At 41.4% G+C, this 23,270-nt stretch overlaps 1 protein-coding gene across 2 annotated transcripts in view; it reads left to right on the top strand.

Moving 5' to 3' along the window:
- Positions 1-1,977: 1,977 nt before the first annotated feature.
- The window catches only part of filip1b (filamin A interacting protein 1b), a 34,209-nt gene continuing 12,916 nt past the window's right edge, over positions 1,978-23,270 (top strand). For both annotated transcript variants that reach the window (XM_080491270.1, XM_080491269.1), the window contains exons 1-3: positions 1,978-2,311; positions 19,905-20,165; positions 22,990-23,163. In XM_080491270.1, coding sequence (XP_080347396.1) covers positions 19,917-20,165; positions 22,990-23,163 — 423 coding nt within the window. In that variant the 5' untranslated portion in view covers positions 1,978-2,311; positions 19,905-19,916. The remainder of the gene's footprint in view (positions 2,312-19,904; positions 20,166-22,989; positions 23,164-23,270) is intronic.

The following is a 23,270-nucleotide window of genomic DNA, read 5'->3' as shown; positions in this document are numbered from 1 at the left end:
GGAATGGCGGTCCTGCCAGCATCCGCCGGCCCACCGTGGTCAGACGAGGCTTCCCACTCAGCTGTGTTGTGTCTGCTGAAGCCGGCTGTCACGCTTTGTTACAGCTCAGTTTTCTCTCTCTCATCAGGAACAAATGTTCTTGTATTTACAGACGAGAATAAATCACGGCGTGTTTGAAAAGACTCGCCTGATCCAGCCTCAGTAAAACTGCTGAGACAGTCCGGGGAGCGCGTCCAAGCTCACAACAATGAATAAAGAAGAAATAAGTGAGCGGCTCATTTACAAAATCTGAGCCAAACCAAAGCTGACACTAAGAAAACAAACATTTACAAGCTGGGTAATGACTAGAATAAACCTCAGTATGATTGATGATATCACAAAACTGCTGCATGTTCAACACTGTTCTCCTGCACTTATTTTGACTGTGATAATAATTTGGAGGTTTAAACACAAACAGCTGCTCAGTATTTACTTTAGTGCAATCTTACATGTATCTGCTCAATTATAAGATTTGTTGTGCACATTTCATTTCAAGGTTTGTTTGCTGAAGTGAGTTAAGTTTCGTAAATCCACTAGTGTCATGAAAATGCTTAAAAACACTGAACTAACGATGCCCATGTGTTATAACAGTGTTTATAATATAATCAGTGCAACACACAGTCACTCGACCACCGCCACAGCTGGTGTAGCGTATAAAAGTTAAAATTTACTCTAGAAAGTTGTAACCTAACTTTTCTCTACATGCCTTTGTATCCAAGTGGTGTGCCCCAAGTATCCATGATGGGCCCTTTGCTTTTTCCTTTACACGTGCTCTCACCCAGGAATGTCACACTTTCATGTTTCATGTTTTATGTCATGTTTTACGCTCGGGCTCCGACGCTGTATAAACGGGCGAATAAAGAGACGCTCAGGGCTCGCCTCCTTGTTGACCGCGGGAACGCTGCTACTGCTCATGTTCCACCATGGCCGTGGTAAATAGTTCTTCTGCACATGCGCGAGTATTTTTATCGTCCACATTAGTAGTCACAGATGAGAGTCATCTGTAATAGCATCCAATTTGTCGTCTGTCCATACGAATGTCTGCGTACGTGGCCATTGTTGATTTTTTTCCAGCATATTACTCTTTGCGCGCATGTGTGTGTGTGAGGTTTCGTCACAAAAACAACCAACAGTGCCAACTTGTGGCCTATCTCCAGCCATCGGGCATGAGTAAACTGTGAGATCATGATCGGATAGTGAGCAGGATGGGGAAAAAGAAAACACAACAGCTTGAGATAATGCTAGAAGTGGACCCAGTGAACGTGACAAGACAAACTTGGAGCTCAGTGAGATAGCGGGGTTGAATGACACTCAATGAGTAGGACAGAAAGAGACATGAGGTCTGTGTAGTGCTCATGCTAATGCTAACAACCAGCTCAGTGAGCAGGACAGAAGGAGACAGCAGCTGTTAGGCTCCTCGACTCCATAGTCTCCCAGTCTGTCTTCTAGTGTCATAGTCCATATTCGTAGTTTTATAGTCGGCAATTCTTCATCAGTCCATACGAATGTCGGGTTGTCTGGATTTTCATTCACGTTTATAGCGTCTTGTTCTCTGCACACATGTATGTGTGGTTTCATTGCAAAAATGAGCAACAGCGCCCCCTCATGGCCCGGCGTGCTAACTACATTGTTGTCAGTTAGTCTGCTTCAGCAGTGCAAACGTCAACACTTTTTTTTTAACGGTCAAGATGTCATTTGAAACGTTGCCATGTAACCGGGGCCCGTGTCTCAAGTTTAAGACAAAAAAGCTTAAATGAGACGAAGCGAGCCACTAAAGCCACCAAATATCGGGAGGACTCTGAAATTACTGTATAAAGGAGGAAGAGAGAGAAGGAAATGCAGGAAGAGGAGGAGGAGGAGAAAGAGGAGGAGGAAGAGAAAGAGGAGGAGTGGTCAGCCTGCTGATAGTTCAGCTGTTGAGGGGTTTGGAAAAGCCTCAGTCAGTCAGACATGCAGTCAGTCAGTTGAGCTGCGGCACACACACTGAGAGCACGGGTTAAATATAGAGCAGAGTCTCACTCCTGATGAGCTCACAGGCCGAAGAAGAGACCCGGGCCGAGAGAAAGAGCAAGAGTCTGTTTATCCTCACTACTGTCACTCTCTGGGAGGAAGAAGCAGCTTCACCACACGGAGGTTCAGCCAGAACAACCTCGGCAGGGAAGGCTTGGATTTAGGAGAAGAGGAGGAGACTTGTGATGCTGTGAGTGGGGTCAGTCGACACGTCAATAAGGACTGCAGTCAATCAAGGACCTCTAACGAGTGCTGGAATAAGGTGAGTCAGCTCAATACTGCCTCAAACTTCACCCCGTCAGAGAAACATGGGTGACAAGACACTTTTTATAGCAACACGTGTGATGTCATCGTACGAAATGAGTGTAGAAATACTCTAGTGTCTAAGTGATGGCCTCGTTCAGGGGTCTGCAACCTTAGTGACCAAAACAGCCATTTGTGTGAAATCAGCCACCAAATCAAATTTACCTGGCGACGACACAAAACATGTTTCACCTTTAAAATGAGATGAGCACAGCTTCCAGAGTTCAGTTTGGAAACGATATCTTTTGTTTCATTTATGAAGTTTCAATAACGATTTGTGATAGTAAACATTCCATTACACTTGTAGCTGTTTTTGTAAATGATTTTAGCTGTTTCATCCATCTTTTCCAGCATTTTTCATACCATTTGGACATTATAGAATAGAATAGAATAGAATAGAATAGAATAGAATAGAAATACTTCATTAATCCCCGTGGGTAATTCCTGTAGACATTGCTCCACACAGAACAAATAGAAAGAGAGTTGAATCTCAGATAATACAGGTTAAAAATTAAATAAATACATTTAAATATGAATATGTTCAGCTCTTAATTGTGACAAATATACGCACAGAAAGGATGAAATTGATTAAAACACAGCAAACACTATTTACATGTAGTTATAGAGTCTTATGGCCAAGGGAAGGAAAAACACTATATCCATGACAGCCATTATAGCTATTATAGCCAAGGTGATTAATTAAGTATTGTATTAGTTTATAGAGATCGGTCAACATGTATAAAAGGCAACCATTTAAAATTAAATAAAAAATCCTCCTTAAGAAATACAAAGATCTTGTATACAATATTTTATTTATTCAAATAAACATTAAAATACAAATATTACAACTTTTTTCATTTGCATACACATTAGAAAAATATTCAAAAGAATAACTTATATGTATATTTTAGAAAATATGTAGTTAGATAATATTACATTCTCATTGCAATTCAAATGGATTGAATTATTTCAAAATATTTGTTCATTCATTTCATTTTTGTCTTGCTGACCATTCTATTCTTGTTTCTTTGTTGCAAAACTTGAACTTTTATGCAAGTTTTAGGCCGCATTACGTTCTCCTGTGAGCTTTGTGAGGCGTATCAAACACATTTTCGCTCAAGTTTCACATTCAGCCCAGTTCCATCTTGAGAGGGCCGGACTAGTAAAATAGGGCCATAATAACCTTTTGATTTAAACTGTAAAGTTTTTCTTTGTTGTGGCGCCAAGTGTACATGATGAAAATGTCAATAGTTTCACAAAATCAAGAGATTATTAAGGAAAATGACAATAATCTCAACATGAAGCCAATTTTAATGAAACCGTCTGGTGGAAAATACAGTGGAATGTCCAAAAAACGTCTCTGATCTTTTCTGAGGCATGATGGTTTCTTTTTTACAAACTGCTTGACTTTGAGGCTAATGGTATTTTTGCCAGCTTTCATGGCAGCACCACTGAGCTTGGGTTTCAGTGTTGTGTTGTGTCACTACAATTAAGAAATTCTTATAATTTTAGTTAAAAATCAATGATTTATTTGACATTTTTAACATTTGCTTGGAGCCATTGGAGCCTCTTGCCGGCCGGTTTTGGCCCACAGACCTTAAGTTTGACACCCCTGCTTTATGAATTAAGTAAACAGTTATCACATAATGTAATCCATTATTTTTTTAGTTTTCATTAAGTTTTTATTGTCAAGTTGTTGTTTTTCACAGATAAGAAAAAAAAAATCTTAATATAATTTATAAAAACTAGTTTATGTCATAATTTTTTTTACTCTTTTGTAAATATGAAAATGAAGGAGTGACAAGTTAACACGAAATATAAGATTTTCTGAAAACCTCCCCTCAGAATGAATCAATTAGCTTATATTCAAACCCAAATACAGTACAATTGGTCGGTGCTTAGAGATTTCAGTAGTACGCTATACAAGCTTATTGCCACTGAAGACACAAGATTGAGTGAATGTAAAGTGCTTTTCATGTAGAGTCACAGTGACGACCGTTATAAATAATGAGTTACAGTAAAGAAGTTACGCCTCCTGAGCTCGTTCATACTGACTCATGAAAGGAGCGTCTGTGAGTCAGTGATTTACAGCTGCCTTCATTCACAGCCCAGTAAATGCTTGTTTCAGGAAGCAGTACATTAGAAGGCATTAATTTAATAGATCTTTTACCAGAGTACTTAAGCACTGGTCTCTGAGGGGGGGGGGTTGCTCTGTGAGGACAAAACATGGATGCAATGAGAGGATGATGCAGCACAAAAAAAAAGCAAATGTTTGTTCATTTTAGGTTGAATCAGCAGAAGAGATTGTTGACAGTAGATCACAGTTTGGTACAGAGCAGGTCAAACCAGGAGCCAGAAGGACCAAGAAGGACACTTCAAGATGGGGTCAAAGGACCAAGGCAAGGGTCAAAACTGGGTAGAGTATGATGAGAAATCTACAAGACGTGGTCGCGGTTGGAATGAGTGCCCTGTAGCAGATATCAGAGATGAGAGATGACCCAGCGACAGTCGAGGGTGAGGAGTAGGGGGCTAATGAGGCACAGCTGGAAACAATCAGGGGGTAATAACGTTTACATGTTAATGTTTTCGATTTGAAACGATAAACTTTCTTTAGGTTTTGAGTGTCTGTTTACACGACAGTGGTGCGAGGAGCCACTGGAGATGTAACTTTTTGAAAATAAATCTCTTAATGTGGAACTTTTTGAAAAATGCTCCATCTCTGTGTTAACCAGGGGGAAAACATAATTTTTCCTGACACACTGTGACTGAGAATATCCTACCACGGCCATGGAAAATAGTTCTGTATGTGCAACTTGGTAGTTTTACAGATGACGCTCCAGTCACTGTAATATCAAACCAATTTGGTCGTCTGTCCATACGAATGTCCGTGTTCTCCCATTTTTAATGTTTAGAGCGTATTGTTGTCTGCGCATGTGTTTGTGGTTTGATCGCAAAAGCAAACAACAGCTCCCACTAGTGGCCCGACAAGAAAACTACACCATTTTCAGTGTTTCCACCATTTTACGCTCCAACATTTTTCTGAAGCTTGAAAGTTGTCGCGTAAACGGGGCCTTAGACACGGGAGACAAACAAGCAAAGGTCAAGACTGAGGAGTAGGGGGCTAATGAGGCACAGCTGGCAGCAATCGTCGGCAATAAATGTGGGAAATAGAGAACAGAGCCACAAGGCAGTAGAAAAACATGCTAGAAACTGGTAGCAGAGAACGTGTGCATGAAATTCCACCACAAACATGAAAGATTAACCTGATATTTTAGGTGGAACAATCTCCAATTTTATGCAAATACTTTGTTTGTTTTTTTTTCCCACCACATAAAAACAAATGTTTTCTGATTATAATTAGCATATAAACTCAACCGTTTCCTAATACTTTTGTGTTTTTTTTTTTCCTAAACAAGTATATTTTAGAGTCAGATCTATGTTTTCCGAAAGCCTGAATTTTAGCTGAACGAGGGTCAACTGGGGGTCTGGAGCTTTTTTTTTCCAACATCACAGTGTGAGAGGCGGGAAACACCCTGGAATCATCTGCTGGGTGTGACGGATCAGTCCAACACACAATGTCACACATACTGCCGGTTCACAGCTGAAAAAAACCCCCAAAAATACAATGTTGTTCTGAAGTTGAGTATCATTTGATCCTATTACTTCAAGTTCAACCGTGTTTTATTAAAAGCACTCTTAAATCTTGTTCAGCCGCATTTTTCCATAACATAAAGATAACAACATACACAATAACAAAGTGTCGGGTATCAAGGTCAATACTGCACCAAGTTCTTGTACTCGGACAAAGATCCCCGGTAGCTCTAGGGGAGTACTACGTGACGTCTTGCATCAGCGGCTGGAGCCGTCAAGGCTGTTGGAGGTGTGGAGGCAGAGCTCTGCAGAGGTGGTTTACAGCAACACATGGCCTCCGTGTATCGTTTGCATATGGAGTGTAAATTAGACGTAATGGCAGTTAATAAAGTACTCGTATCGGCATTCTGTATCGGCAAGTAGCCGAACTTCAAGGCACTTTTACTGAGGAAAACCCAACAATTCCTAATGAACAAAGAGATGATGGAAAGGCAAAAGTCCCTTTTAAGAGGAAGAAACCTGCAGAACCAGAGGTGGAGACTTTCTGCTGTTCTGGTTCGTTTGAAGGAGAGAAAAAGATGGACAGGCAGCCAGGCTGTCGGTAGGGATTCGGACTTGTTTGGCTTCACTGTAATGTTTTGAACACGAGAGGGTTTGAAATGCTTCATTTGGACAGTTTAAGAGGCTCCAAGGGGAAAATGTGAAGTTTGTGAAGAAAGCGAAGTACCTTCAAACATGTTATCCCTTTAAAGACACACTTCTTTTATTATTTATTACAGCAGATAGAAGATTTAATCCGAGCATGGATATAATTTAGTTGAAAACTCAGCTAGAGAATATCTGTAAATCTTTTAGAAAAAGGCATTAACCACCATGATCAGACGTCAGCGAGGGGGTCTGCTCCCTCTCTTTGAGACCTTCAGGGGGCTTTACTTTGCAAGGAACCACGGGTTGGGAATGGCTGTATGTGGCATAATCACCACAATGCCTCTAATGAGATATCGTTTGTGAAGTCGTTCTTATTTCTGGGGATGAATGGGATGCTTTAATGTGTTGGCCCTGCAGTGTGTCAGTGTTTGGCAGAGTCTGTGTTGTCTGCTGCGAGGATCAGACGGCTCCCCTTTCCAGTTGGAAAATGTGCCCCATTTGATCTATGCAAAAGCCCAAACATTAAACAGAGGCGCTCTTTGGCTCGACCTCCTCTGTGTTATCGTACCCAGCAGGCTTCGCCCTGCACAGATCTCCTGGGAGCTCCCTCTGCATTAATAGATTTTTGTTTTCATTGTGACTTATTTTAAAACTTTTGTCAGCACACTGGCAGCAGAGCCTGGACCGAGGCAATAACTGGGATGAATGGGAATGCATTAGAAAGACCCTGTTTATCAACCGCATACAACAATCTTTTCATTCATTTAAAGTCAGAAGGGGAAAAAATCAACTTTTTTTTTTTTTTTTTTGACGCGGTCTGTCATTTTATGTGTGACTGAGACGTTTCAAGATCAATTTTTTTTTAAAAAGATCATTAATCACATCCAGAATTAGCTGGACGGGCTGTTTCTCCAACTTCAGGCAGCGACTGATTGGGTTCTGGTGATGATCCAGATGTGAGATTTTCATCAGTCCTTCCAAATCCATATGGGATGTTAAATAGAGCCAGCACATCAGTTTCACTTAAAATGTGAAGTTGACAGAAGCAATGTGTTTAAGGACAGCCGGTGAGATTAGGACAATGGACTCAGAGTCGTCGGATTTAAAGGTCCCATATTTAGCAAAAGTCACTTTCTAATGTTTAATTCATGGTGTTTAACAAGATAGAATATTATTGTTATCAAAAATGTTTATCGTCCCCATCGCTGTAATCTGATTTCTTTGGCCTGCAATATCTGCAGTGTCTTGAAACTGATCCCATGACGCGCCACTTGTAGCAGAAGAGTATGAGGGATTATTCGAATTAAGGTTATTTATTTTTTGATGTTGTTCAGGCGCCATTCACGCCACAACGTTTTTGCGTTTTTTTGTTTCAGAAAAGTGTGTGTTTATAATAAACGCACATAATAAACATCTTATAAAATATACCTAATTTGCTCATTTGAAACAGACATCAGGCCCTCATTAGGTGTTTTGTTGACGATGTTGAGTTCAGCCGTCCCTTTGGAGAAATCTGCAATCAAGACAAATCCAGGACGACAAGCCCGCCTGGATATCAGGTTTAATAGGTGTGACTCTGTGGCTTGGACCACGGGGGCGAAGCTGTTTTCTGTCAGTTCGGATTGAAATCCCACCGCCTGGGTTTATGTCACAGTATCCCCGCGGTTCGCCGTCCGAGGCCGCTGATAAGACTGGAAGCATGAGATCAGCGTTCTAATTCGGCCGCCCGGTGTCTGAGCGCGTCCTGTTTGGTTTTATAACAGCAGCTGCTGTTCCCATGACAGCATAGCAGGCAGCGGACGGGAGCGATGCTTTGTTTGGGTATACTTCTGTGTGTCGGAGGAGGCCAACGTCAAACCTCCGATAACGGCCGCATGGAGCACGCTGGGAAAACTGCGATGCCAGAGATAAAGCTCCTGCGACAAGTGGTTGAAGGTCGGACTCAGAGCTCCATGGTGAGAGTTAGAGTCACAAAACTGGTGTGAAAAGACATGAAGCAAGCACAAAGGGTCACACTACTCCTAAAGATTTAAAAAAAAAAAAGTTATTAAGAGATTCTGAAATATTAAAACAAGATATGACTTGACACAAAAACTATGTCAAACAAATTGCATTAAATAAAAAGACATTTAACAACTAGGAGAAAATGCAAAATGAGCAGAAGACCATGGAAAATGATCACAAATGCTCCACAACCACGGAAAACACAACTTCTTGAAAACAGCTCCCACGGTGGAACTTTTTGAAAATGCTGCGACGCCGTGGAAATGGAGGAAATTGCAACTTACTGAAAATAGTCTGACTTTGTCTCTGCCTCCACGAGAAAAAAAATGCTCAGAGGTCACAGGCAAAAAAAGCTACTTTTTGAAAACTCTCCAATTAAATGCTGCTACTGCACATGCTCACCACGGTCATAGTAACTAGTTCTTCTGCACATGCTCAGTAGATGGACAATCAGAACAATATGTCGTGATGATTCTCCTGGGACTTAGTAGTTTTATTGTTGACAGTCACTGTAATAACAATCCAACTTGGTCGTCTGTCCACTAGAATGTCCGTGTTCTACCATTTTCTCACCATGGTTGTTTTAAAAAAATAGCTGTAAACAACTAAAAAAGGACAAAAAAAGACGACAAACTAAGAAAGACTACATAAAAAAGATTATGAAAATGGCTCAGAGCCTCTTTCTAACAGCGGAGGCTTCATGCATACTTGATAATGTGGTCTTTACTGGTCAGTGTGGGGGTCGGGGGGGTTCACTGAAAGGTTTCCCCCTCTAATGCCTCTTTTCTCAGGAGGGTGACATTGTGTTGACCACCGACCGCTCGGGAGCCGCAAGGCTTGTAAAAGTGACATAAAACTAGCGGCTCCCCCCCTCCCTCACCTGGCCCTGTCCTCTCAGAGTTTATAGGGGAAGTGAGCTCATGCTCCGTCCATCTCGGAGGCCTGTGAGAGCTGAGCTCAGCTGCATGTCTGCAGTGACGTCAGCTCTCTGGACCGGTCCACTGCTGATTACAGCTCGTGGAAACCCGCCTCGTCTGAAAATGTGCTGTAACTCCTCAAATCTTTCCCCACGAGGGAGTTTTCACATCAGGTCCGGCCATGGTGACCTGACTTCACGGAGAAAGTGGAAGGTGTCCCTGCCTCATCGCCGGGTGACATAACTGAAAAGCTTAACTAAGAGTCTGTGGCCGCTTCCAAATGTCTGTGTCATAAATGAAATCCAGATCTTTGGATGCTAAACGAAACGCGCAACAGTTGCTCCTCCGTCTGGTTTTATAAATGTTTTAATTCGATTCAGTTTCCTGGAAGAAACCGCACGCATTCGTTTTACACTTTGAAGGCTTTCACAAATCAATAAAGCTAACAAGGAAGCTCTAATATAACAAAAATGACCCTGATGTCTTGTTTGGAGGAGTGGATCGGGATCAAGGACGCGGCCCTGGAACGGCTCAAATGTTACGTGGCAACTTTCTGCATCTGCCACGGTTTCCTTCTCTTGTGACAGCAACAAGGTGATATGAAATACATCCCAAATCAGTCAAAAGAAGTCATGCAGTTACCACAGAGAGACAAACCAACTTTAAAAGTTTTTAAATGATCAGAAAAATGCCATAAATTTGACAAAAAGCTCTAAAAGAGACTTAAAATCAATGAAAATAGGCAGAATGTACTCAGGAGTCATACTATCCAGCTTTTCAACACTTTCTCATGAGTCTCCTTGGTCCAAAAACATTTTATTCCAAGTTTGTTGCCCCAAATCCAGATTTTCCTTGATTTTCCTCGATTTGAATCTTGGATCATAGGAGCTACATTCAGAATCTGCTGTGTCTTTGTGAGCTGGACTGGCTCCGCCCACACATGCCCATGTTGGGAAGAGGAGGAAGTACTTCCTCTCATGGTGCCATGTGCCAGAGCAGAGCTGTCTAATTGTGGGAGGAGCCAAAGGGAGGGCCTACCATGATTGGATTAGCGAAACCCCCCATGACACTGTATAGGGTTTGAGTTCTGATTGGCTGGTTGGAGCAACACACTTTTTAAAACTTGAAACAAGCCAGAGTTGTGGGGACAATTATTACTGTTGGAAAATGATTAGAAAGTGAATTTTGCATAATATGACCCATTTAAAATAAGACATTACACCTGTCTTAAAGTCACTGCATTGGCTCCCCGTGCGTTCCAGGATTGATTTTAAGCTTTTAGTATTAGTTTTTAAATGTCTTATGCCTGGTTCACACGGCAGGATTTTAAAATTGTCGGCAGATTTCCCAAACCTGAGACCACACACTGCAATAAATAATCACAGGTTTAACAGTTTTGGTCCTACAGTGTGTGGTGTGCAGCCACACGGCAACATCAACATGCCACACATGAACCGATTTCACTCGCGAACGTCCCCACATCAGACGGGAAATCTCACAAAACCTCTCGAGATCAAACATGCTTCCAGCATCAACAAACATGGCGGACAAAGAGGGTGCATTGGCGATCGTTTGTGGTGTGTTTTTATCTGAAAAAACACGTTTTGAAAAGAAAAGGCGCTGGTTAAAAGAGTGGAGACAACGGGAGCATGGTTGTCGGTCCGGTCCGGTGTTTCCTCGCCACTACGTCGCCTCTTTTTCTGATTGGCTACACGTCACAGTCAACAGGCTCGTGCTCGTTTTCCCCTCGGGGGACACCACACACCATGAGAACTCGGGCCAAAACAATCCAACATGTTGAATATCCCCGATTTGAGATCGGAGCGGTCCCGACATCCTTCCGAGCAGACGAGAGCAGCAACACACCACACACTGCAGGATTATCTGATAAGATTATCTGATGATGGTCTGAGCGTCCTTAAGATTGTCGGAAGGGGAGAATCGGAGCCAAAATCGGCCTCATTATCCTGCCATGTGAACCGGGTATTAATAGTCTTGGGTCTTCTTATCTTTCTGACCTGCTTTTACGATATGAGCCCTCGCCGCCCCTGAGGTCCTCTGGCCTGTTAAGGGTTCCTAGTGTCTGGACCAGGACCTATGGTGAGGCCTCGTTCTGTCACTATGGTCACATTTGTGGAACAGTCTGCCGGAGGGCCTCAGTGCCTCAGGAGACTGTTGGTGTTTTTAAAAGCAGGCTCAAGACCACTTTTGTAATTTAGCTTTTAATTAGTTGATTACTTTACTTACTGTTTTTTAATGTAGTCAATGTTTTAGCTTAATCCTTTTTATTTCCTTTTATAAGCTTCTATTTATTTACTTATTTTTTATTAGTTGATTATTTTACTTACTTTTTAATTTTATTGTTTTATCTTTTATTTATTTTACTCCAGTGTCTCCTCATAGGGGGGCGGTCCAAATGGGGAGTTGAGTCTGGTCTTCCTGTGGGGGGGCGCCGTCCTGGTTAACGTTCTGGCCACGGCGGCAGGAGCTCTGCATTGCGGTTCACGGACCGTGGTGTGGGCTCCTGACCGGCTGGGTCGGGGCGGTCCGCTGTGACGGGGCCCCTCATAGCTGTAGGCTGGGGCTCCTCTCAGTGTGGACGGCCCCCTAGGACGGTGTTTCCGCTCCTAGTACATCAGTTTTTATATTTTGATACGGGCAGTTGAGGTTGGTGGTGTGTGTGTGTGTTTGTGTGTGTGTGTGTGTGTGTGTGTGTGTGTGTGTGTGTGTGTGTGTGTGTGTGTGTGTGTGTGTGTGTGTGTGTATATATATTTTTTTTTTTTTGGGAAGCACTTTGCATTGCGATCTGTACGAAAAGTGCTATATAAATAAAGTTTGATTTGATTTTGGCATTGAGTTTAGAAAAAAAACATAAGATGAAAAATCAAAGTACATAAATGACAAAGAAACTAAGGATTGGTTAAAGTACTTACATTTTTCACAAAAACACACAAATTTACCAAAAAGTGATAAAAAAAATGGTGAGAAATACACATAACTGATGTAAAATGACGAAAACAACCACAATGAACAGAAAAGTTTCATCAAATAACTCCAAAAAGTCACAAAACAAACACAGTCACAAAATACCAGTAAAAAAAACAACAACAAAAATGACCAGAGATGGAAAACCTGTACCAAAGGGATTGAAAAGAGGTCCAAAACTATTGTGAAAAGATGCAAAATTATCACAAAGAAACATAAAACCAACACAAAAAGGAACCAAACTACTTTAAAAACACCCAGTTTCTCTAAAAAGAAATAAAACAACCAGAATTATGTAGAAAGAAGTGTAAACATGCAAAATGATCATAGAAACCATTAGAACCACTGCAAAAGATGCTGCTTCAAAGAGACATAGAACAACCACAACAGAGTCCAAATACTGGGAAAAGCTGCTCTGAAAAAGTAACTAAATACATTGAAATGACCTGGATACATGCACAGGATTACAAATAGACAAGACTTCAGCAATAAGAAGCGAAATAATCAGGAAACAGCTCATCAACAACACAAACGGATCACAAACACACCCAAAATCATTTGTAAACCACAACAGAGACACAAAACTACAGTTAAAAGATGCAAAATAATCAGATAAACTCCACAAATAAAGAGAGGGACAGAACTGCGCTCTTAAATCTCAGAATAGAAAGCGTTGCTGCGGCAGCAGCACGTGCCGCTCATCGCACGTTCTAATTGTTCTATTTGTGAAATCAGCGGAACGAGAGCTCGGCTCACAAGTGACACTATTTCAAGAAGCACAAGTGCTCGTCGGTCCAGATCTGTGTGTGTTTCACATGAGCCTCCAGGGTCCGGTGCTTTTCTATCGATTCGTACTGATTCATTCAGTGTCGCTCACGGTTCTATTCTCCTGTGATTTTTTAAATTTTTTTATGACAACCAGTAAAACCCAGGAACTTCCATTTGATCTGTTTTAATATTTTGACATGTCCTCACATTTCTGTACGTATTTTGGGGGGTACTTTTATCACCATGTTTTCAAGGCATTTTACTTAAAGGCCTGCGTTTCTGAAACGAGTCACCTGGAATAACCATCCGACTCCGTCGTCTGTCCATACGAATGACCGTGTGCTCCCATTGTTAAAGCTTACAGTGGATTGATATTGTTCTCTGCTGCACGTGTGTGTGGTTTCATTACCAAAACAAACAACAGCAGCCACTAGTGGCCCAACATGCTAACTACAACATTTTCAGCGTTTCTGCCGTTTCCATGTAAACGGACATCGTTTACATGGATCGTTTACACATCGCACATAAAAAAGATTTATAAATGTGTTCTCGCTACATTTGTTTCCCGTGTTGTGATTGTTCTATGCAGTAAGAAATGCACTTTGAATGATGAATACAGGTAAATTAAATCAAAACTTTGCTCCTGACAATTGATCAGATTGAACTGCTTTCAGTCATTCTATTGGACCCCTGAAATGATTTGGTCTCTGTGTTTTCCATCTCCTTAGTATCTAAAGTCGCCTTAGCGAGTGGCTGCTGGACTTTTTTCCCCTCTCACGGAGCGTTACAGACACTATAACCTCCTTTTAAACCCCCTCGAGGAGCCACTGATGTCCTTATATAGTCAAACGTGAGTCCACATGCGTAAATCCTGCAGCGTGTGAGAAACGGAGTCTGACGGAGCTGGAGGGACGGAGGAGCTGCTGCACGGCTGCCAAAACAACAACAAAAAAGATGTGTACCCTCTCATTCATGTCATTTTACCAAAGATCTTGTACATAAGTACTCTGGATAGTTATAAAACACTACCACCCAGAATATTAGAAACGGTGTAATATGGACAAAAATTATAAATAGCGACAAGAACACAGTAATCTTTTATTATCCAATTTTCTCAACTACAATGACTTCTTTATAATGAGGCATAAAGCTTCTAATGAGATGTAGTTTGAGAAATACTAATGTTTTTATCATTTTCAGCAAATCTGGAGCATTTATTCCATCCCCTAGTGGTCACTGTGAGTACAAGAGAGGCAAATGAGAACATCTGGTAAAGAAACAACTGCTAATGTGAGGCTAATTATTAATCTCTGGATGATCTTCTGGTGGAGTTGCTTCATTGTAAGTCTCAAAGCACACTGACAGGTCTTCACAAAACTGGACACCGAGGTTGTTGACAGCGGAAGAAAGAGGGACGTCCCGACCACAGGAGGTTACGGTGGTTACGGGAAATGACCGGATCTGGGAGGTCTGCCGGCGAATAGCCACAGTTTTCAAGCTATTTAGTGCCACAAAGTTGTGGAGCATCAATGCTTTTTACTCCGGCAGACAGAGGACGAGTGTGGAGAGAGTGACGGTGGACGGAGAAGCACAAAATGCGTCTTTACATAGAGTTGAGGGTGAAAAGCGGTGGGCCAAGGACTGAACCTTGAGGGACTCCGCAGTTGACGGTATGAGTGGAATTTAGGTCAAAACTGGCGAGTTTTCTTTTGAAATTTGACAATGATGAATTATAACCAATTGCCAATATTTGGTAACTTCTGTATTTCTTCTTTTTCCAACAAATTGATAACTGGAATTAATGACATAATGAAATATAATATGCAGATATATTTTGCTCTTTTACCTTTGATGAAGCACAACTTTCTCCCTGTAAGTTTAATTAATTAATTAATGGTAGTCGTATTTAAGAATATCTTTTAGTAAATAATGCATTATAATGTCACACATTAGTGCTGAATAGTGTTGTATAGCCAAAGTTTTACAAATTTTTGCAATCTTTAAACTTTTATAGGTGACTGAATAGCAGTATTTGGGTGTCACTGAAGGATATTTTATGTTTTGTTTCTGATATCATAGAGTAAGTCTGGAAAAAAAACACGACAATACTGTCTTTATATTTCATAAAGAAATTCAATTGGAAAGTGTAAAACTGACCAAAATACAATTGTGTTTTCACAATTTCTCCTGAAAACTAGATTCTTTTTCAGCATTTCTGTGGAATTGGACATCGTCTTTCAAAACATTTTCCTGTAAACAAGAACGTTTTGCATTGTAACATGAACGTGGCCTGAAGCATGAACATGTAGTGCTTGTGAAAACGCGTGAACATGCAAACTTAAAACACAACGTTGAGAATATGTGGCTATGTGGCTGCGACGTTTTGTTACAGATTTCCCAGCACACCCTGCTCTGTTTTTACAGCATTTTCATCTTTTTATATAAAAGACTCAGGCTGGAGCGGCTTTAATCGTCCTCCTGCAGCAACACTTGCTTATTGTGGCTCAATCTAATCCCGATAATGGCTGTGGCACTCTGTGGTTCAGCTTCGGTGAGAATGAGAAAACAATCACCGTCTGCAGGAAAACCGCCTCCTTCTATAGTCACACTGGGACTCGTATGGGACAATCTGAAGAGATTCCAAGGAAACGTGAGCCAGCGAGTTTGGGAACTGATGCAGTTCGTTGGCGTTTTGGTTTATTCACAACAAACCTTGTCGTTGATCTGCAGCTGCGACGGAGTGAAATGAAGGTTGAGGCATCCGTGGGACTGCCGATGGTTTATAAAGGGATAGCCTTCGTCAATCGGATCCCGAGCGCCAGGGAAGGACCCTAAAATTACCCTGTTAAATCCCCCCAAACAAACAGCTGCAAGAAGCCACGTTCCACATTTCACTCTCCAGCCTGCATGTTGGGTTTATTTACGTTTCTCCTGCAGATGAAAAGCCATTTGAGGCGACATCAGCTTGAACTTTACAGAGCGCTTGATGCTCTCGCAGTGAAACGATCAGATTGTGTGTATTTTTATCGCTCGTGAAAGTAGATCGAGCGCGAGGGCTAAAGTAGGTCAAAGGATCAACTCGGCTCAGTCCAGAGGTCAGAGGTCAACTCTCAAACGCACAAAGGTCGAGTGCGTCCAGACCGCCATCTTTTTATTGACCTGCTTTCACACGTGAGTTAATGTCAGGCTGAAATGGGAAAAGGAAGGTTCACTTATCGGAAGTAGTTAAAAAGGAAGATGCTCTATAATCTGTATGTTTATGAAGTTTCATCAGGAGGAGGATGTTAGTGGGAGGAATATGTTTGCAAACTAATGAAAACAAAACAAAGCAGCAACAATAAAAAAAGGCTTAATCTACGACTAAAATATGTAAAAACTAACTAAAAGCTAAACATGGCTATAAATGCAAAAACAGATAGAAAGTTAGATTAAACATTTACCATTTTTAAATAATAGATGTAAAGCTGTCTGCCACCTAACAACAGTTTATATATGTATAACAAATCCATAAATGCAACCGTACGGGTTGTGTAATCCTCGTTTTTGAGATTAAACATGTCTTGCGGCTCCAGGTGAATTTAATTTAATGAAAAATGCTAAAAAAAAACTGCAATTTGAGTCTTGAATGTCGCCGCTCCGGGTGAAACTCTCAGTCTGAAAACAAGGATGGTTGTTTAGGTGGGACGTGAGTGACGCGGAGGAGGCCGCAGTGCGAAACTAACCTGACCTCCCCGCTGTGAAGGTGAACGTTTCCCCCAGATGAGTTGACTCTGCGACGGCGCAGCTCGGGTCACTTTTGACCTCTCAAACACTTTGATGCAACACTTGGCAGCACGAATGAAAAGTGTCCAACCTGTAAACATCCGCTCTCTATTTACAGGCTTCATACTCACTGTTTACTCTGTGATTCGGCTGCAGAGCCAAGCTTTGAGAATCACCTTTATTAACCGCGGTGGCAGTCGTGTTACATAAAATATACCTTGATCTGTGAATTCATACCAACATATGCGGTGTTGAGAGTAAAAACTAAATGCAAGTGTAGTTCCTTTTGACGTCACACAAATTTAATGCATTTTCACACTAAAATGTGTCCTCTACTCTGTTTTTAACCTGTAAACATAACTGAGTCTTATTTTACAGAAAGTGATTATATTAATTACAATGAAATATTCTATTGCTTTGATTGTCTTCGACTGTTGTGGATAAATGGTTTTCCACTGTAACTTCTGTAGATTGTTTCCTAACACTGTACAATATTTTTAGCACCTTAAAAAGAAGGTATTTGCTTGCTGAGTAGTTGTGCCTTAACAAAAGCTGTGATTTTGATGAAACTGGACATGTCATGTATTGTTGTAGTGATGTATGTTTGTTTTTGTGTTTTTTAATTGTTTTATTGTAAAAACATGTATTTTGTTTTAGACATCATAGCTGCATTCATCAGGGGTTTGGATCACTTCTCAAGGGTCTTAATAGAGACTAATTCACATTCTAATACCAAAATATACTGAACAACATCTTTAAATAGCACAATAGCAGCGTTTCCACGGAGACGGAGTCGCAGTGTTTTCAAAGAGTTGCGTTTCCATTGCCAATTTGCACCTACATAATACTTTTTTTGAATTATTTGTAGTTTGTTGTAGTTTATCCCCATTTGTAAATAAAGTTTTCTGAAATGTGAAATGTGAATTTGGAATCCCCCCCCCCTCCCCCCTACACACACACACACACACACACACACACACACACACACACACACACACACACACACACACACACACACACACACACACACACACTCAAAACATTGTCGGGTAAACAAGGCCTAACATGTGATTTCCAACATGTGTTACAATGAAAGACCTGGATTCAGGAGTGTAACTCGATCCACAACACTGAGTGATGTCATTGATGTCACATGATGTCAGCTTCCACAAAAGGTGAAGACGTGGACAGCTGGTGTGGGGCTGGGAGGGTGGGTGGGTGGGTGTGGTGGGGTGGTGGGGGGTGGCGGGGGTGGTCCTGAGAAAACAACAGGTCCAGGGTCCGCTGGATGAGAACGAGGCCAGAGTTCGCCGAGGCTGCAGGTCTGAGTTAAAAAGCCGCCCGTGACTCAGCTGCAGAGAATCCTGGCAGACGAGCGGTAGCAACCCACGTTAGCAGCGCAGGGTATAAATAGTTGTCGGGGGGAGGGGGGGGGGGGGGGGGGGGGGGGGGGGGGTCACGGCAACTACTCCCACGAGTTACAACCTCAGAGCGGTGACAGAGGAGGGGAGGAGGAGAAACCCCAAAGCCAAGAACAACTTCAGACTCTGGTGAAGGGCCACATGATGCCATTATTACACCTTCTGTGTACAATAAACATCTATTTCCAGCTAAAGAGCGCCCCTCCAATCATCTCTGGGTAGTTTGATGTACTTTTCCATGACCTCCTCAACATCACAGCAGCTTTTATTTTGGTAAATGTCTTTCCTCAGCCGTAAAGCCATCAACAGCTTTATCACAGTCGCCTGCGCTGAAGGTGAGGCAGTGTGGTTTCATTGCAAAAATAACAAACGGCACCCACTAGTGGCCCAACATGAACACTACATTGTTTTCAGCACTGTGTAAATGAACATTGTTTCCAAAACTTTTTCTGAAACAAAAACACAAAAACACTTGAAATGTTTTGAACATGGGGCCTTATCTTTCTAAAATAATTGAATATCCACTTTGAGCTGTTATTCTTGTGGTTTCTTTTCCCTTAGTTGTCAAAAACACAACTTAATGCTATTTGTATCTAATTAAAATGTATTGGAAAGTTGAAAACCAACCCAAGAAACATCATATTTCACAAGTTGTAGTTAAAAAAATATACATAAATGTTAGCTTCCGTCTTTATAAAGATTTATATGACATGTTGGCTTTCTCAAAATTAACCAGTTAGTTCTTTGGCCTTTTAATACATAAATAACCCCAGTCATAATATATATATATGTGTGTGTTAAGTACATTATAAGAGGTTTGGGGTCAATTCTGTTTGATTCAAATCCTGTTTTTTGCCTCAACTTTTTCTGCTGCTCCTGTTATTCTCACTGTGGCCACTAGAAGTATCTTACAACACAAAATGATCCCTACAATACAATAAAAACCTATAATGCCTACAATAAAAGGCATGAAAATTAACAACTTGTAAAACCATTCAATATGGACTTTTGCCCAAATTAAGCCAAAAAGAGCATAACTAATAAAAAAGATGCAAAAACATATACTAAATATACACATAACTATAGTTCATGTATATACAGTAATCCAGATTTTAGATTTTCAGTCTGTTGCACTATTTCCCGAAAACATTTTGGTTTTAGTAGAAACTTTGAAAAATAAGCTGGGTAATCCATCATGGTGGATAGTTTTTATTTTCTTGTGCTGCTGTCATCACTTTCTAATGTTCCCCTCGTGGTGTATCGAGATCAGCCAAAAATCAGGAATTAACAACTGGAGTGTATTTCTGTTGGATTCCGTTTAAAAATCTGACATTCAGTGGCCCAAAAGGGAGGAAAATAAGATCAAAACTTGTACTGTAGAGAAAATGTCATGCAGAACAAATGGTTCTTTTTCTTGGTTGAGGGTCAGTAGCATCTATTTTCTTTCTCCTCGCAGCTTTGAGAAGAAATGCGATCCAGGAGCTGCACCATGGAGAGTCCCGATGAGGGGCACATCCAGCCCACCAAAAGTTTTATCAAGCAGGAAGCGGTGAACGCGCCCGAGCTGACGAAGAGGAAGACGAAGGACGTGAGGACGGGGTCGTCCGGAACGACCAAGAGACCTCAGAAACAGGCAGAAGTCCAGAAACCTGCAACTCCAGACCTGTCCAAGAAGGACCTGCTCCAGCTGCTGGGCATCATGGAGGGAGAAGTACAGGTACCAGTCAAATACACCATTTCACCATTATCAACGCACGTGGCTGGATTTACCGAGATCCTCCAGAAAGCGGGTTCAATCTGCACATTCATGCAGTACAGGTGTTCTGCAGGTAAACGGTAGATGGGTTTCACTGTTGGTCACATTCACCCATGCACACACACATTCGGCTGCCATGCAAGGCACCCGGTCCTTCCATTAGGAGCAGTTTGGGGTAGGTCGGCTTCCTGTTGAGATGGTTCTCATTTTCGATGGTAATTGTTTGGTTTTGTGAAAATATAGACATTTTGATCATGTATACTCTGTGGCCACAACAAAGACAAACTTTAAAGTTTAAATTTAAGGGTCATTGTGCCACAGAGGAATGAGTTTGGTCAAAGATGACGACAAGATTTTGGATGCAAGAAGAGGTTCAGAGTGAAGGACTCGCGTTTGAACTGATGGTTTTAGGTCTGTGATGCGGTTTGTCGGGGTGGAGGAGATGCCAGTGGAGGTAGGTCTTGATGGAGACCTTGACGGTCAATGTTCTGACCGACTGGGAACAGGTATAGAATGAAGAAGGTGCCGAGATGTGAACCTTGAGGGACACCTCCGAGGAGGGAAGCCGCTGTATTCTGTTCTATAAAACAGTGGAGGAGACAGATGAGTGTGTTTGTGATTGCAGGACTACCTACCTCGGAGGTGGGTCACAGTCCTACATGGTTTCCACCAGTCAAAGAAACCTGTGGGGACATATTGACGTCTGGCAGCGTGCGATGGCTCCGATTTTGAAAACAAGCTTCTCCTGTGTGGAAGCGGCCCGCCAGCTGCTGCTGGGCTCCGGTCTGATAATGATTCTCTAATGGAACCACATTCATAAATTCATCTCCAGAGGGGCAGGATGCTGCTGCCTCTCCCTCGGTTTCCGTCCTCCGTTTGGGGGCGGGTTGCATATTTTCCATTAGAGAGTGACATTTTGCACAGGAGGAGCCGCTTTTGTTCTGATCGGGCTCCAAAGAAAAAAAAAAGAAAGAAAAGAAAACAGACGCTGCAGAGCAGGATTTTTAACACAAAGATGACAGCTGGGCGACAATTTGAATTTTGGCTTTCATATCAGAAACCTCATGAATAGAAGGAGAGGAAAGAGAAAACAACAGAGAGAGTTGAAGATGAATTCATGTTCTTCTCATGTGCGTCTACCCAAATAGATTAGCTCGGCTGTTGCACCAGTTTTTGCAGGCTGCACCTGGGAGGAGCAGTGGTGCAGTGGTTGGCTCTGTTTCCTCACATCAAGATGGTCCCAGTCTGAACCATCGTCATTCAACTTCAAGAGTGAGGATTCTACAACCAAACGACTGCACTGACAGTAAATCCCAGAGAGTCGTCTTTCTTCTTCTTCTTCTTGCTATGAGGGGAATACAGCGCCAACTGCTGGTTCATATCTGATAAATCCTGACGGTCCAGATCCAAACTGTGTTATCAGTGTGACAGGACTTGGTGAGGTCATGTCCACCAGCCGGGTGGAGCTTCACATCCAGCTGATGAGCGAAGACGTCGCGGTGCAAATATTCAAGAACCTAAAGAGACCGACTGGAAAACCTAAATCAGTTTGAATGACATCGGATTCAAGTCTGCTTATTTATTCCTTCACAGTCAATCGATATAAACACCAAAGCTTTTTATAACCTCTGATCTGGAGCGTCTTACGTTCAGAAATTTGTAATTACAACTGTTGAAAAGAGCTTTTTAATCTGTTTACTTCTTTTAAAAATGGTATCAATTTCATTTTTTTTTTTATTATTCTATGTTTTTGTGCATCATTGTGATTCAAAGGGGTAAAACTTAGCTTAAATGAATATTTCAAATAATATGAAAAATACACAATGAAAGGTTTTATTGGTGTTATGTGAGAAGTTAGAAGTGATCTTCTTGCAATTGATGTATTTCAGACTCATTTCTATATTTTTTATTAAATATGTTCCGGTTTTCTGTGGTGATAATTGTAATAATGACAATTTTTACTGATTTCTAATCAATTAGTTGTTTTTCTTTTTAATTTATCCATAAATAATCAACTGGCTATTCCCTTCCTTGGTCATTTAAAGTGAACAGTACTTTGTTGGTGTTTGTATTGTTTGTGTTGAATTCTGACCAGAAGTGAATCGTTTGTTCGTTCATTAAAATAAGAATTAATAGTAATTGCTATTTTTTTGATTAATATTTATAACTGAAGTATTTTTTATTAAAAAAAATTTCAATTCGTTTTCAGATTCTTTTTAGACAAAAGAAGACACGTCAGTATGTCAACACAGTTTTAACGCCTCATTATTTTTATGAGCTAAACAACTAACAAGCTAAATAAATATGATCATAGCAATAATTTGGAATAAAACTTATTGCTGAGAGATTCCTGACAGGAACCAGGAGGACAGATCACATCAATCCAATATTCGCTTCTCTTCATTGTCTTACTCTTAAATCTAGAATTTTAAATCTTTCTTTTTAACTATAAAACTCTTAACAACCAGGCCACCCTGAACCTTTTTCTAGTGAAGCTGCTCTCGGTTTAGGCTTCTGGGAGACGTTTACTGCACTGAGCTGCTTTTACACTGAGGTTTCTTCCTTTTAAAAGGAAGTTCATATTTACTGTCTCTTATCCTTGCTCATGTGGAATTGTTGGGTTTTTCTGTTATAAAAGTGCCTTGAAATGACAGTCTTGTATTTGTAGCTATAGAAATGAATTGAATAGAATTGAAACAGATGCTTTCTTTAACTGCTTCCTACACGTCTGTGTTCAGGTGTGGTTTTGAATGTGCAGTGTTTTGTCCCGCTGTTCATCCCTCAGGCCAGAGAGGACATCATCGGCCTGATGAAGACACAGAGAACCCCACCGGAGGCCCTGGAGGCCCACTACGGCTCGGCCGTGGCCACCAAACCCCTGCAGGCGCTGCAGAGGGACGGGATGCTCGTCCACGGCGGCAGCAGCACAGAAGACGTGTATGAGAGACCCATGGCCGAGGTGAGAGATGCAGCAATCACTGTCCACTATTTCTTCAGTCTTGCAATGTTGATGAGGAACTGCTCTTTGTTTTTGATTTCACAGTAACTCACAGAGGTGACCTGTGT

Source organism: Lipophrys pholis (assembly GCF_963383615.2).
Source record: "Lipophrys pholis genome assembly, chromosome: 21".
Taxonomy (NCBI): Eukaryota; Metazoa; Chordata; class Actinopteri; order Blenniiformes; family Blenniidae; genus Lipophrys; species Lipophrys pholis.
This window is presented reverse-complemented; position numbering and strand designations above follow the sequence as displayed.